Source organism: Mus pahari, chromosome 21 (assembly GCF_900095145.1).
Source record: "Mus pahari chromosome 21, PAHARI_EIJ_v1.1, whole genome shotgun sequence".
Taxonomy (NCBI): Eukaryota; Metazoa; Chordata; class Mammalia; order Rodentia; family Muridae; genus Mus; species Mus pahari.
Genome location: NC_034610.1, coordinates 50,758,915 through 50,770,620, shown reverse-complemented (window position 1 = coordinate 50,770,620; position 11,706 = coordinate 50,758,915). Strand labels below are relative to the sequence as shown.

At 37.7% G+C, this 11,706-nt stretch overlaps 1 protein-coding gene across 17 annotated transcripts in view; it reads right to left on the bottom strand.

The window, feature by feature from the left end:
* Ptprk (protein tyrosine phosphatase receptor type K) overlaps positions 1–11,706 on the bottom strand; it is a 514,155-nt gene that overhangs the window by 377,889 nt on the left and 124,560 nt on the right. For all 17 annotated transcript variants that reach the window (XM_021221748.2, XM_021221750.1, XM_021221751.2 and 14 more), the window contains exon 2: positions 4,538–4,660. In XM_021221748.2, the coding sequence (XP_021077407.1) occupies positions 4,538–4,660 (123 nt within the window). The remainder of the gene's footprint in view (positions 1–4,537; positions 4,661–11,706) is intronic.

The following is an 11,706-nucleotide window of genomic DNA, read 5'->3' as shown; positions in this document are numbered from 1 at the left end:
TACCTCACTCAGAATGATAACCTCCAGATCCATCCATTTGCCGAGGAATTTCATAAATTCATTGTTTATAATAGATGAGTAGTATCCCATTGGGTAAATGTATCACATTTTCTGTATCCATTCCTCTGTTGAGGGACATCGTGGTTCTTTCCAGCTTCTGGCTATTATAAATAAGGCTGCTATGAACATAGTGGAGCATATGTCCTTATTACCAGAAACTGAAATTTTTAACTATGCTATATGTGCATGAGGACATTATGAGTCAGGTGGGAAAATATGTAATAATATTGAAAGTGTTAGAATAATCTCAGTGGACATATGTAGAAAGTAGATTGAAAGACTGTCAATCTATGCGGTCAGGCAGAGTGCCATGCCAGTCAGGAACCTCCGCATCCTTCAGATGATCATGTGTAGACACAGTACAAATGGGGGAGGATTAGGTGAATAGATAACTAGACACAAAATAGAAATAAATATAAGTAAATATATAACCTGAACAAAGCCCAAAGATGGACTTATGACCCAAGGCTTATGGGATCAAAGACGGAAGAAAATAAAGATTCTATCCCATTTGAGGTCTTCTGGAACATATGTTTTTTGCTAACCTACAACACTATAATTACTATTCTAGCTTTTCAATAGTATGCTTGTGTCCTCAATAGCCTTATGTCCTTGTCACTTTTTGCTAACTTACAAGTTACAGACAAGAAAACAAACAACTCGCCATCACCATCACTCAGCAGTTTCTCGCCTGAAAGCAGCTCAAATGCTCCCCAGGTTAATAACCAGGATATCCAGCACCCAAGTATCTCTTTCGTGCCTTCTTGCCATGCCCTCCCACAAGGACGCACACTAGCAGACTTCGAACTCAGCAATCGGGGTGCCTATTTTTTTAAATGTATGGACATCGAGTGAAACACTCTTGTGTCTGTTTTCCCTCCCTGATGATGGTTTTGAAATCCATCAATATTGCTGCTGACAGCATGAGTCGGTTCCTTCACATTGTGGCATGATACCCATCTCACTACATGAATACACTGCCAGGCTGTGGTACACTGTACTGCTGACAGGAATTCAGGCTGCTTACATCCTGGAACTATTAAGAACTAATGCTATATACACTAGTACATTCTTTGAATGAATACATGGCTATGGCTTTCTGGACTTACATCCCAGAATGGATTAGCTGCCCATTAGGCTGCACAAAGTGGCTGTGAGGTTGTTGAATCTACAGTAGCCTGAGATGCTGCTTCCTCTTGTTCTCCATTCTTCTGAGCAACGCCTGATGTCACTGTGGTGCAGCTGAACTCATTGTACCTTTACTTTGCACCCCGTTGATGAAGAGCTTCTCCTATTTTCATCTGACTTTGCTACAGGGCTCATTCATGAAGTGTTTGTTCTTCTGAAGGCTACTTTTAAACACTGAATGGTCCTTCCTGTCATCATTACTGTCATCTAACAAGCTAAGAACTGCTCTGGAATGTGGCAACCAGTCACTAATAGTAACATATTTGTCACGAGACATTATTTCTTAATCTCTATATTCTTCCCTTAGTATTTAGAACTGTATATTTACAATTTCTGGTTTTCTTAACCCTCTAATGGCCAATAAGACATCACTAATTAACAATGTCCAAGTACTGCAAAAGGTTCACTACCATGTCTGCCTCAGACAGACAGACTTCCCTTGACAGAAGGCATGGGATGGTTTGGTGGTTTTGTTTCTATTTATGGTTTTTTTTTTTTTTTCAGTAAATAAAGTGAGCAGGCCTACCTATTTGTATGAATAAAGAAAAGATGGGTCATTTAAAATTTTTAAAATACATTATATATATATATATGTGTGTGTGTGTGTGTGTGTGTGTGTGTGTGTGTGTGTGTGTGTGTGTATGTGTGTGTGTTGTACATACGTATATGTGTATGTAGCATGTGCATGCCTGGTGCCCATGGAGGTCAGAAGAGGGCATCAGATATCCTAGAACTGGAGTGGTAAAAAGTTCTGAGCTATGGGTTTTGAGGAGGGGACCCTGGTCTTCTAAAAGAGCAAGTGCTCTTAACAGCTGAGCCAAGTCCCCAGGAAGATCAGGAAAATCTAGGAAGTCTAATGATGTCCTCTTTGCCAATATATTGGCAGATTAATGCTCAGTAGGTTGTTTAAAAAAAATATTAACAGGAAAATTGGAGAAAAATATCTTATAAAAAACTGAACAGGGCTAGACTCCTCTAACTGAGACACCTCAGTTAATAAAGTACTTATCATTCAGGTATGAGAACCTTCTTTCTAGCGCTCATATCAAAGCTTGAAAACTTATAATCCTAACTGTAAAGGGTGAGATAAGAGAATCCACATTGGCCAGCCAGATAAACCAACTCTTCAAGCTCCAGGCTATCTTATGATGCTGTCTCAAAAACCAAGATGGAAGATTCTTGAGAAGAGCAACCCAAGTTTGTCCTCTTGCTGCCACATGCACAAACACACACGTGCATGGGAACCCACATTTACACTCACATGTATGAATAAAACAGGAATACATGTGGGTACTTCTTTCACTTTTCCTTAGACTAAACATAGCTGCATTCTGCAAAAAAATTAAAAAATAAAAATAACATGTCCATGACCTTTTCCCTTCTTTGCATGATTAATTATTTAATGTGTTATTAATTGGAGGATATGAATGAATATCAAACACTTTCAATTTCTCTGCATAACATCCTTTACTGTAACCGATGATTAAGTAATTGTGTAAAAGGTGAACCAACAAGGTCATCTGAACACGCTCTTCAGCTCTCATTACACACCATCAATAGCAATTAGTAATGGCAACATTTCCATAAATCAACATCTTTCTGATTATTCTCTGATGATAAACAGTCAAAAATGTGTGCATTGCAGCCCACCTTTTTAATATTACATGAAAAAGTAAGTCTAAATATACCGCCGAGAATACTGAAGTGAAAAACATACAGAGATTTCTTTAATTAGAAAGGGCCAGAATGATATTTGCATGTACCCTGGAAAGAAGGTGACAAACCAATGCACAAAATGAGGTGAGTCTGCCCAAAGTGTCAGAGTCAAGCATTAGAAACCAAGGGAGCTAAGTAAACACTGTCCCCTTCCCACCCCCCCAGGGTGTACTCCTCCATGAAGAAAACTATGCTTTAGTGTAGCCTCAAAATTACCATTTACCTACTCAGATGGAGAAAGCTACAATTCAGAATAAATAGAAGGCTTAAACTCAGCATGTACCTTAGAACAGAAGCATGCAAAAAAAATTCCACAGAACATACTCACTGAATTCGTTTGCACCCTCATCTGAATGTCTTTCGTTTCGGTTTTATTTTATTTGCGCTGAGAGCTTGTCATATCCCGCTGATCATCACCAATGATTTTTCCTTTTGTTTTTATGAATCATGTTAACTAGCAAGGTTGCTTAATCAGTCACCTTAATAGATATTTGCACTTCCAATGGCGATGTCTAAAACTCATGGTCCACTATGAAGGACATGCTGAATTTGTAGAAAATTCAATTTTAGCTATCTTTATGTAATTATAATAAAAAGTATATTATACTTCAAAAGAAATTATTTGAAGAATATTAACATAACTATATGATTTAAAGCATAAAGAAAGGATATTATCTTTTTACACATACATAATTTTATATATAATCGTTTGCTTCGTGCTCAACAACACTTGTTCTCCTAGGTACTATGGTTCAAATTTGGTGTTTATGTTCCTAATTCTTATAATTATTCAAATTATTACTAAACACATAACTCAGAGTTAGTTCCAAATTAATACATAGAACTGAAAAACACTATTCCCATATTGCATTAAGTGGAAAGTATATATTGTTTTGCTAGTCTGTTGTGCTTTTCATAAGTCACAAAAAAAAAAGACAAAAAAAAAAAAAAAATAAAAACCATGGCCTGTCTTAAGCAATCCGAAAATATACTACCTCGTGAAATCAAAAGTCAATACCTACAACAAGTTCTCTACCAGTAAGAATCTCTGTGTGTATCTACAAAATTTACTCAGAAAGCATCTCTGCTTGATAATTTTGTCTCCAAGGTTTCTCTTTGTAGAATTGGCTCACTCATGTGCTGTGGGACAAGGAGACCATTTATCTCCTGACCAAAGACCAGTACTCGCCTAGAGTCTAACTAGATCCCACCTGTGAGATGTGGTCAAAGATATGGAATAAGAAATGAATTGATGGTCAAATGATTTGATCAAATGATCAAGATAGTTTTACTTGATCATTTTGACTTCTTATTAAGAGACAAAAAAAAAAACCTAATGTTTATAAGCTTACATATTTTTTGTAAAGCACAGAAAGTTGTATTAAGAAATTTTGAAGAATATAGGAAGGTATAGAGTAGTGTAAAGAAAATTTTAAGACTTTTTTTACATGTGACCAAATAGACCTCTTAATAAGCTTAATATAACAAATTTCTATTGTTACATGTAAAGTGGAAAAAATCTTTTTTTTTCTGAAATATTTCCTAGACACTGAATTAGGAGAATGTGACTTACCTTGAGGCATTTCGGGGGGCAGGTAATGGGGTTCCTGCGCACTGACATGGACCCACTCAAAGTCATCGTATAAATCCTGGTGGTAGTCACAGGCCCCTGGCCCATCATCAAAAGTACAGCCACCTAGAAAAGGAAGCAAGGAACATGGTGATGTCTGCACGCCCTTTGTCCATATGAGAAAGCACTGAGCAACAAGACATGGGGGGATTATGCACCTAGTGACACTTGTGATCGTAATTGTCGATGGCACCTCTGTTGATCTCTACTCCCTTTAGAAATTCTATACAAATATAAACCTTATATACTCAACTTGTCAGAGCCCCAGAAGGGAAGCTGAAGTTTTGAATTATTTTTAAATATATACAATGAAGGTTTCTTTTGGCTTATAAATCTCCAATCTAAACATCATTGCCAGTGTTACTGGAAAAGGGACAGGAAGAGAGAAAACGTTCCTTGCAAGGCAAGTTCAAACCTGTGAAGTTCATGTTTTAGCCTTATCGATCCCTTGATTTAAAAACATGCCCACGAGTTTGGCAGTGGTGATGTGTGCCTTTAATCGCAGCAGTTGGGAGGCAGAGGCACGTGAATCTCTGTGACTTTGAAGCCAGCCTGGTCTAAAAAAGCAAGTTCCAGGATGGCCAAGTCTCAGAGAGCAACTCTTTCACTGATAATACGCATATACACACAGGTACACACATACGTATGCATGCATGAATACAGACAAAACAAACAAACAAACAAAAAACAAGAATAAAGGTGTCTAGGATGTCTCATACAGTGAATAATTCACAGTTTACCAAGGTGTAAACAGTACTTGAGGTCTGGGACAGGCTTCTCTGTGGATTATTTAGATTATTTTTAAACTCAATACAATTTTAACACGAGAGAACCTGAAGCACAGAACGGATCAGATTAGCCTGTTACTATACCCAGGCTTCCTTTGCATACTGACCTGATTTTTTAAGAGCACATGTAGCCTTTTCCCTTTGACATCAGTCATCCTTACCCTTGTACTTTCAGATGTGACACTACAGCAGAAGGAAAGTGATTGTTTCTCCTTCATAGCCCATTTATAAAGGGTGCAGAGTGAACTTAGTTTACTCACGTCGGGAAAACAAGAAGTGGCCCGTATGTCTCATCTTAAAAGAAAATGGATTACAACTAATGAAAACCTAGCAGTGGCTTCAATGAGAAAAACCAATAACCTGTCTCCTTTCAAGTGGCTTATTTGCTTAGTTTCCATGGAGATCTGTGTAGAGAAACTTGGGGAATTCTAAGGCAAGCAATAAAGGTGAACAAGTGGAAAACTTCAGACCATTAAATCCTTCCCCCTCTCCTCATCGAAAGTTTATCACTTTGGATATGAGTGAAAGACACAGCAGCTTCAGCAACAGCAGCTGCATCAAAGACAAAAACCATAAGAGACGGAGAAAACCACAAACCCAAAGCCTTTCTCAAAAGCACAACACACTGTGGGCACTCATGAGTCTCTTATGACTACAGAAATCCTCCACCATAACCCGAAGCCCAACAGATGGGACATGTATGATCATGGTGTAAATGCACTTAAAATGACCTTGGTTGCATAGGGTTTCGTGAAAGATGATGAACATTTTTTAAAATTAATTTAATTCATTAAAAACCTACAAAAAAAGGGTACTAGGCAATGCATCTTTGCATCACAAAGGAAAAGCTTTTCTCACCAATACAATTTGTTATCACAAACCCGAAAAGACTTAACAGCCTTGCAATGTGTGCCTGCAGGGCCCCCATTACCTTTTACACAGGTCTGGTGCCCTCTGTATACAAACTTAAGCAACCAGGAGAAATCATATTGACTCATTTGGAAGTCAAATGGCTGTAATTGTTGACCTTCATAGACATGGTTAAGACTCCAGAATGCTGATTAAGAGTAACAGGAGGAAAAGCTATCCAAAGTGTGCCAACGGTGTATGTCACCACTATATTAGGAATATGTCAGAAGGATTTTGAAATCTTTAACTCATCAGCTTGACCTGCATGATAAGAAAAACCCTTGAAGACGAATCTTCAATTTCTACTTTACAGTAAGTTCTAACCCTAGAGGTACCACAAACCTATTTAACACATGGAAAGCACATCTATAAATCTGCTCCAGCACATTCGTAGAATCATTTTTGTAAAGGAGATTTCTAGCTCAAAAGTATTAGTGAAGTAACAACAAAATGTAGAAGACAAGAGATAGATTGTAGTAGTAGTAGTAGTAGTAGTAGTAGTAGTAGTAGTAGTAGTAGTAGTAGTAGTAATAAAAAAGATAGCAAAACTCTAAGCTGATGAATGAAACAGAAAAATCCATGTGATACAGGTGATAAAATAAGATGATGAAAATTCTAAAAGAACGAAAAAAAAAAAAAAAACAGACTACACTCATCAAGGTACACATGAAGAAGGAAAGATGCACCAAGCAAACACACACACACACACACACACACACACACACACACACAAATGTCTTTCAAGATGTCCAACCCCACTTCTAGGGGAATGCACTCTTCTTTTCTAATGACCTCCTCTTCCATTCCAACTGAAATACCTGCTGAAGTTTTTTCCTGAGCCCTGCCTGCTTCTTTGTACTTAGAAGAAAAGAAAAGCAGTGCATGAAAACTGAGACTGCAAACAGGAAAAGAAGAGAAAAGTAACATATGCAAAAGGGAACATGGCATTGTCAGGGTCCAAAAAAGTTTCTGAATAATAGCTATGAAATGTATCGAGGAGCCTGGCAGATATGACTTGAAAAGTCTCTGATGGCATAGGAGGAAATCAGACAGTTCAATCTACAGTTGCATTACACCCCTAAAAGTTTATCCAGAGGTACACTGAGAAAAGTATGCATCTAGCGGCCATGTGGAGTACAAAAGGGAATAAGATAAACTGAGAGAGCAACATGCTTCCAGCTTACAACACATAGCACATAGCACACCTCTCATCCTGTTCAATTGGAGTTTTGGTGGGGGGAAGGGCAGAGAATAAGGTGGACTTGCTAGGGTCTATATACAGTAGAGAAGAACTCTACCATCAGGCTTCATTCCCAGTCCTAACCCTACCAAAGATCTGGAGCAAATTCTACCATACCACATTCCTATTAGTGACTTTAGAAGCATAGGCTTCTATGGTATATGATCTTCAAAATGCTCATTCCTGAAATACAGTATTGAAGAGAGAAACATCCTTGGGCATGCGGTGGCACACATTTTTAATCCTAGCACTTAGGAGGCAGAGGCAGGTGGATCTCTGTGAACTCAAGGCTAGTTTGGTCTATGTGGTGAGTTCAAGCCCAGTCAAGGTTGAGCTATATAGCAAGGTTCTGTCTCAAAATTAAAATGGAATTGTCTAAGTACAGCTCTCTAGAGTTCTCTGCCAGTGACTCTTAAAGAATCTGCGGAATCATTAAAGTTCCAGGGTTGTAGAGATGTAGAGAATTAGAGATCCAGAGCCAAAATTATCTTGAGGTGCCTTGACAGTCATTTATTAACCATCTCTCTATATGTATTCCCTTTGTAAGGTAACTAAGTCCATATGCACTAATTTATATGAAGAAACGTGCTGAAAAAGTCATTAACCTCGAAGATCTGTGCCAGGGAATTCCTACTTTGTCATGATCCTTTCTGGAAATTTGTGAGAAAAATTGTTTATGCTAAAACTCTTTTGAGGCCAGAGAGATAGCTTAAAATGTGAGGATACTTGCTACCAAGACTGACAACCTGAGTTCAATTCAGAAATCTACATAAAAGAACAAAATCAGCTCCCCCAAATTCTTATTCTCTCTCTCCTTCTCTGTCAACAAATACGCAGAGAGACAGACAAACAGATGATACTGATTAGTTGTTTGATAGCTGATAGACATATGATAATAGATAGACAGATAAGATAAATGATAGATAAAAGATGATTGATAGATATATAGAGATAAATAAACAGAAGATAGATGGATGGATGGATAGGTAGATAGATAGATAGATAGATAGATAGATAGATAGATAGATAGATAGATAGATAGATAGACGTTAGATATGATTGATCAATATATACATAGATAAACAGATGATAAATAAAGAGATAGAGATGATAGATGATTAATAGACATATAAATAGATAAATGATTAATCGATAGAGATAGATGATAGATAGATGATAAATAGATACATACATACACATATACATGGAAAGAAAGAAGGAAAGGAAAGAAGGAAGAAAGAAAGGAAGGTAAAAAGGAAGAAAGGAAGGAAGGAAGGAAGGAAGGAAGGAAGGAAGGAAGGAAGGAAGGAAGGAAGGAAGGAAGACAGGTTGTCAGACAGGTGATAGATGGAAAGGCATTTTTTCAAAACTCAAATCCTCTCTGAAGACAAACTGAAATTTTGGTTTGTTTTCTTTTCATGTTTTTTGCTTTTGTTATTGTTTTATTGGTTCATTTTGCTGGTGTTTTGAAACAGGGTCCTATGTAGCCCAGGCTGGCCATAAGCTCACAGCATAACTGAGCATGACCTTGACCTCTGAATCTTCTTGCCTCTACTTGCCCAGTTCAGCAATTACATGACTGTCATTACACCTAGTGTCTGTGGCCTTGAGGATAGAATGCTAGAGTACATACTAAATACTATACTAACTAAGATACTTTCTCTGCCCTGAAGCTAAGCTTTTTAATAAGACTCGGGATCTGGTTAGTTTTAAGTTTGAGCCAGGAAAATAAGTAAGAAAGTAAAGCCATTAAGGTCTGGGCAGCTTGCTCTGAGCAATCTGTGACAGGCAGGCTTTGAAAAGTCATCATAGGAGGATCTTCACTGTTGTTCCTTCCAGGACCCTCATCTGTGTATCATTTACTGACCAAGAATCAACGCAGGAGACAAACAGAATTATCACGCAAGCTCCTTACTGCTTCCACGGAACAAGCTCCTCTTAGCCATAAGCAGGGAAAACATCGTTAGATTTAAGCACAGGAGAAAAATATACTCCTCTAAAAGAGCATATGCAAGGTCATGGAATATATGTTGGAAAATACAGTAGATATTCTTAGTATAATTGCATGATGATTCTTAGAGAAATGTAGAATCAACCTTCACCAGTTGTGAACTAATCAATAATATAGACATTTGTTCACTTAGGTGGCAATCCACATCAAATCCTGTTCCTTCAGTTTCAAAAGAGAAATCAATACAGTATACAAATTTAGACTACACACCGTATTAAATTAAACAAGCTTTGAATAGATGCCCTTTAATTATTCTAATATGAAATCACAAATCTAAGGGGCTGGAGAGATGGCTCAGTGACTAAGGGCATATAGTGCTATAACAAGTAAGAATCCAGCAAGGCTAGGGGGTTCCCAGATGCCTGCTCCAGCTCCCAAGGGATCCATGCCTTAGGCTTCCAGGGACAGCTATGCTCATTTGAATGTACTCATGCAAAAACACATAATTAAAACAAAAAAATTTAAATCTAAAAAAGTAATTACAATAGAAATTCACTGGTAGGAAGTCAAATGCCTAGGGGAGTCGGCCAGTGTGCCTCACTATAATAATTCTGAAGGATTTAAAAGTATATATATTTTTTTTTAACTCTTAACTAATGTTCCAGGTGATGAGAGCCGATCTTTATTCCTAGAACAAGATCTTATTGGGAAAAGTAAAGAAATGGCTTTCAGAAAACATCCCTCTAAAAAATGTGTGGATGTCTAAATAGATTTCTGTTTCTTGTTAACTCTATACTTATGGGAATATTGAATGTACAAAATGAGAATTGACAGATATGATCAATGCCTAGGTAGTGTTTGTCTATGTCAGCTCTAAAGACAAGCAACACCTGTTCCTCGATACGCACCCCAAAATTAAAATACACGTGCATGAGAAATATTCAAGTACACAAAAAGAGTTTATGCCTTTACGAGAGGATGGATGAATGCTGTGTGATTTTAACTTGCTGCCACTGAGGAGATTAGTAGATAAAAACTTAGAAAAATTATAAATGAGTCTTGTAAAAAGATAATCAATCCAGACCCAGAAGAATTCTCTTTGTGCTGCTTGCAATTAATTAGTGTGTGAAACTATCATCTCAGCCTAGTCCCTTGCAAGAGAAAGGAAATCCTAACCTGTCCCTTCTGAATTAAGAGCTACCATCTATGGGGACGTAGAAATAACTCCTATTGATGAGGAAAGAATGCATTTCAAACACGCCCATTGATTATCAAATTCTTCCTTCCTAGAGTTCCACCTCTAACTGAAAATACATGTTTAATATGTATAATCCAATATTAGGTAAACTGTAAGACTTCTTATTTAAATTGTCTAGGATTCAAAGCAAATTCGATACTTTCATTGCCTAGCCATCCTTCAATAAGACCAAATTAACCAGAGTAGAGCAAGAAGCTCAATTACAACCTCTTCTTCTCTTCAGATCAGTAACACTCAAATGCACTGTACCCCAAGTAATGAGACTGGAGGAATTTTAAGCGCCTGGCGTACACTTAGGTGATGGGAGAGAGCGTGTCTGCAGATGCAGCATAGATTGTGGCTCAGTACATGCACAGCTTTGCTATTTTCACTTTCTGAGCTTCAAATCACTCTCCAGGAATATGAAACCAGTAATAACTACCAAACCAGGGTGTAAGGATTAGTCAAAACCCTCACATGTAAAGGTGCTCACACCTAATATTCTACAAAGTACATCCTTTCCATATCCTTGGGTCATTGTTTTAGTTTACACATGGGCTATATAGTTTTGACCCTGCGCAGATACTTAACACCTAAATCTTAAAGAAAAAGAAACATTTTTCAACTTAACAAGCCCAGAAAGATTTGGCTATGTAGAGAGCTTGAGGTCAGCCTGGACTACATGAGATCCTTCCTCAAAATAACAAAAGGGGGTGGGGGTAGAGATAAAAGGAATGTGCTAATGAGAAATACCTTGTAATAGAAAAGTAAATACATAAAACTCACTCATGATAACACAGGAAGAAGCAGAGAAGACACGCCGAGGCAGTTGAAAGCACAGGCCTGGACCTGGGTTCAATTCCCCATACCCAAGTGTTGCTCCACAGCTTTCTGTAACCCCAGATGTAGGTGGTCTGAAGCCTTCTTCTGGCTACCGTGGGCACAAAGCATACACATGGTATACATACATACATACATGCATATATA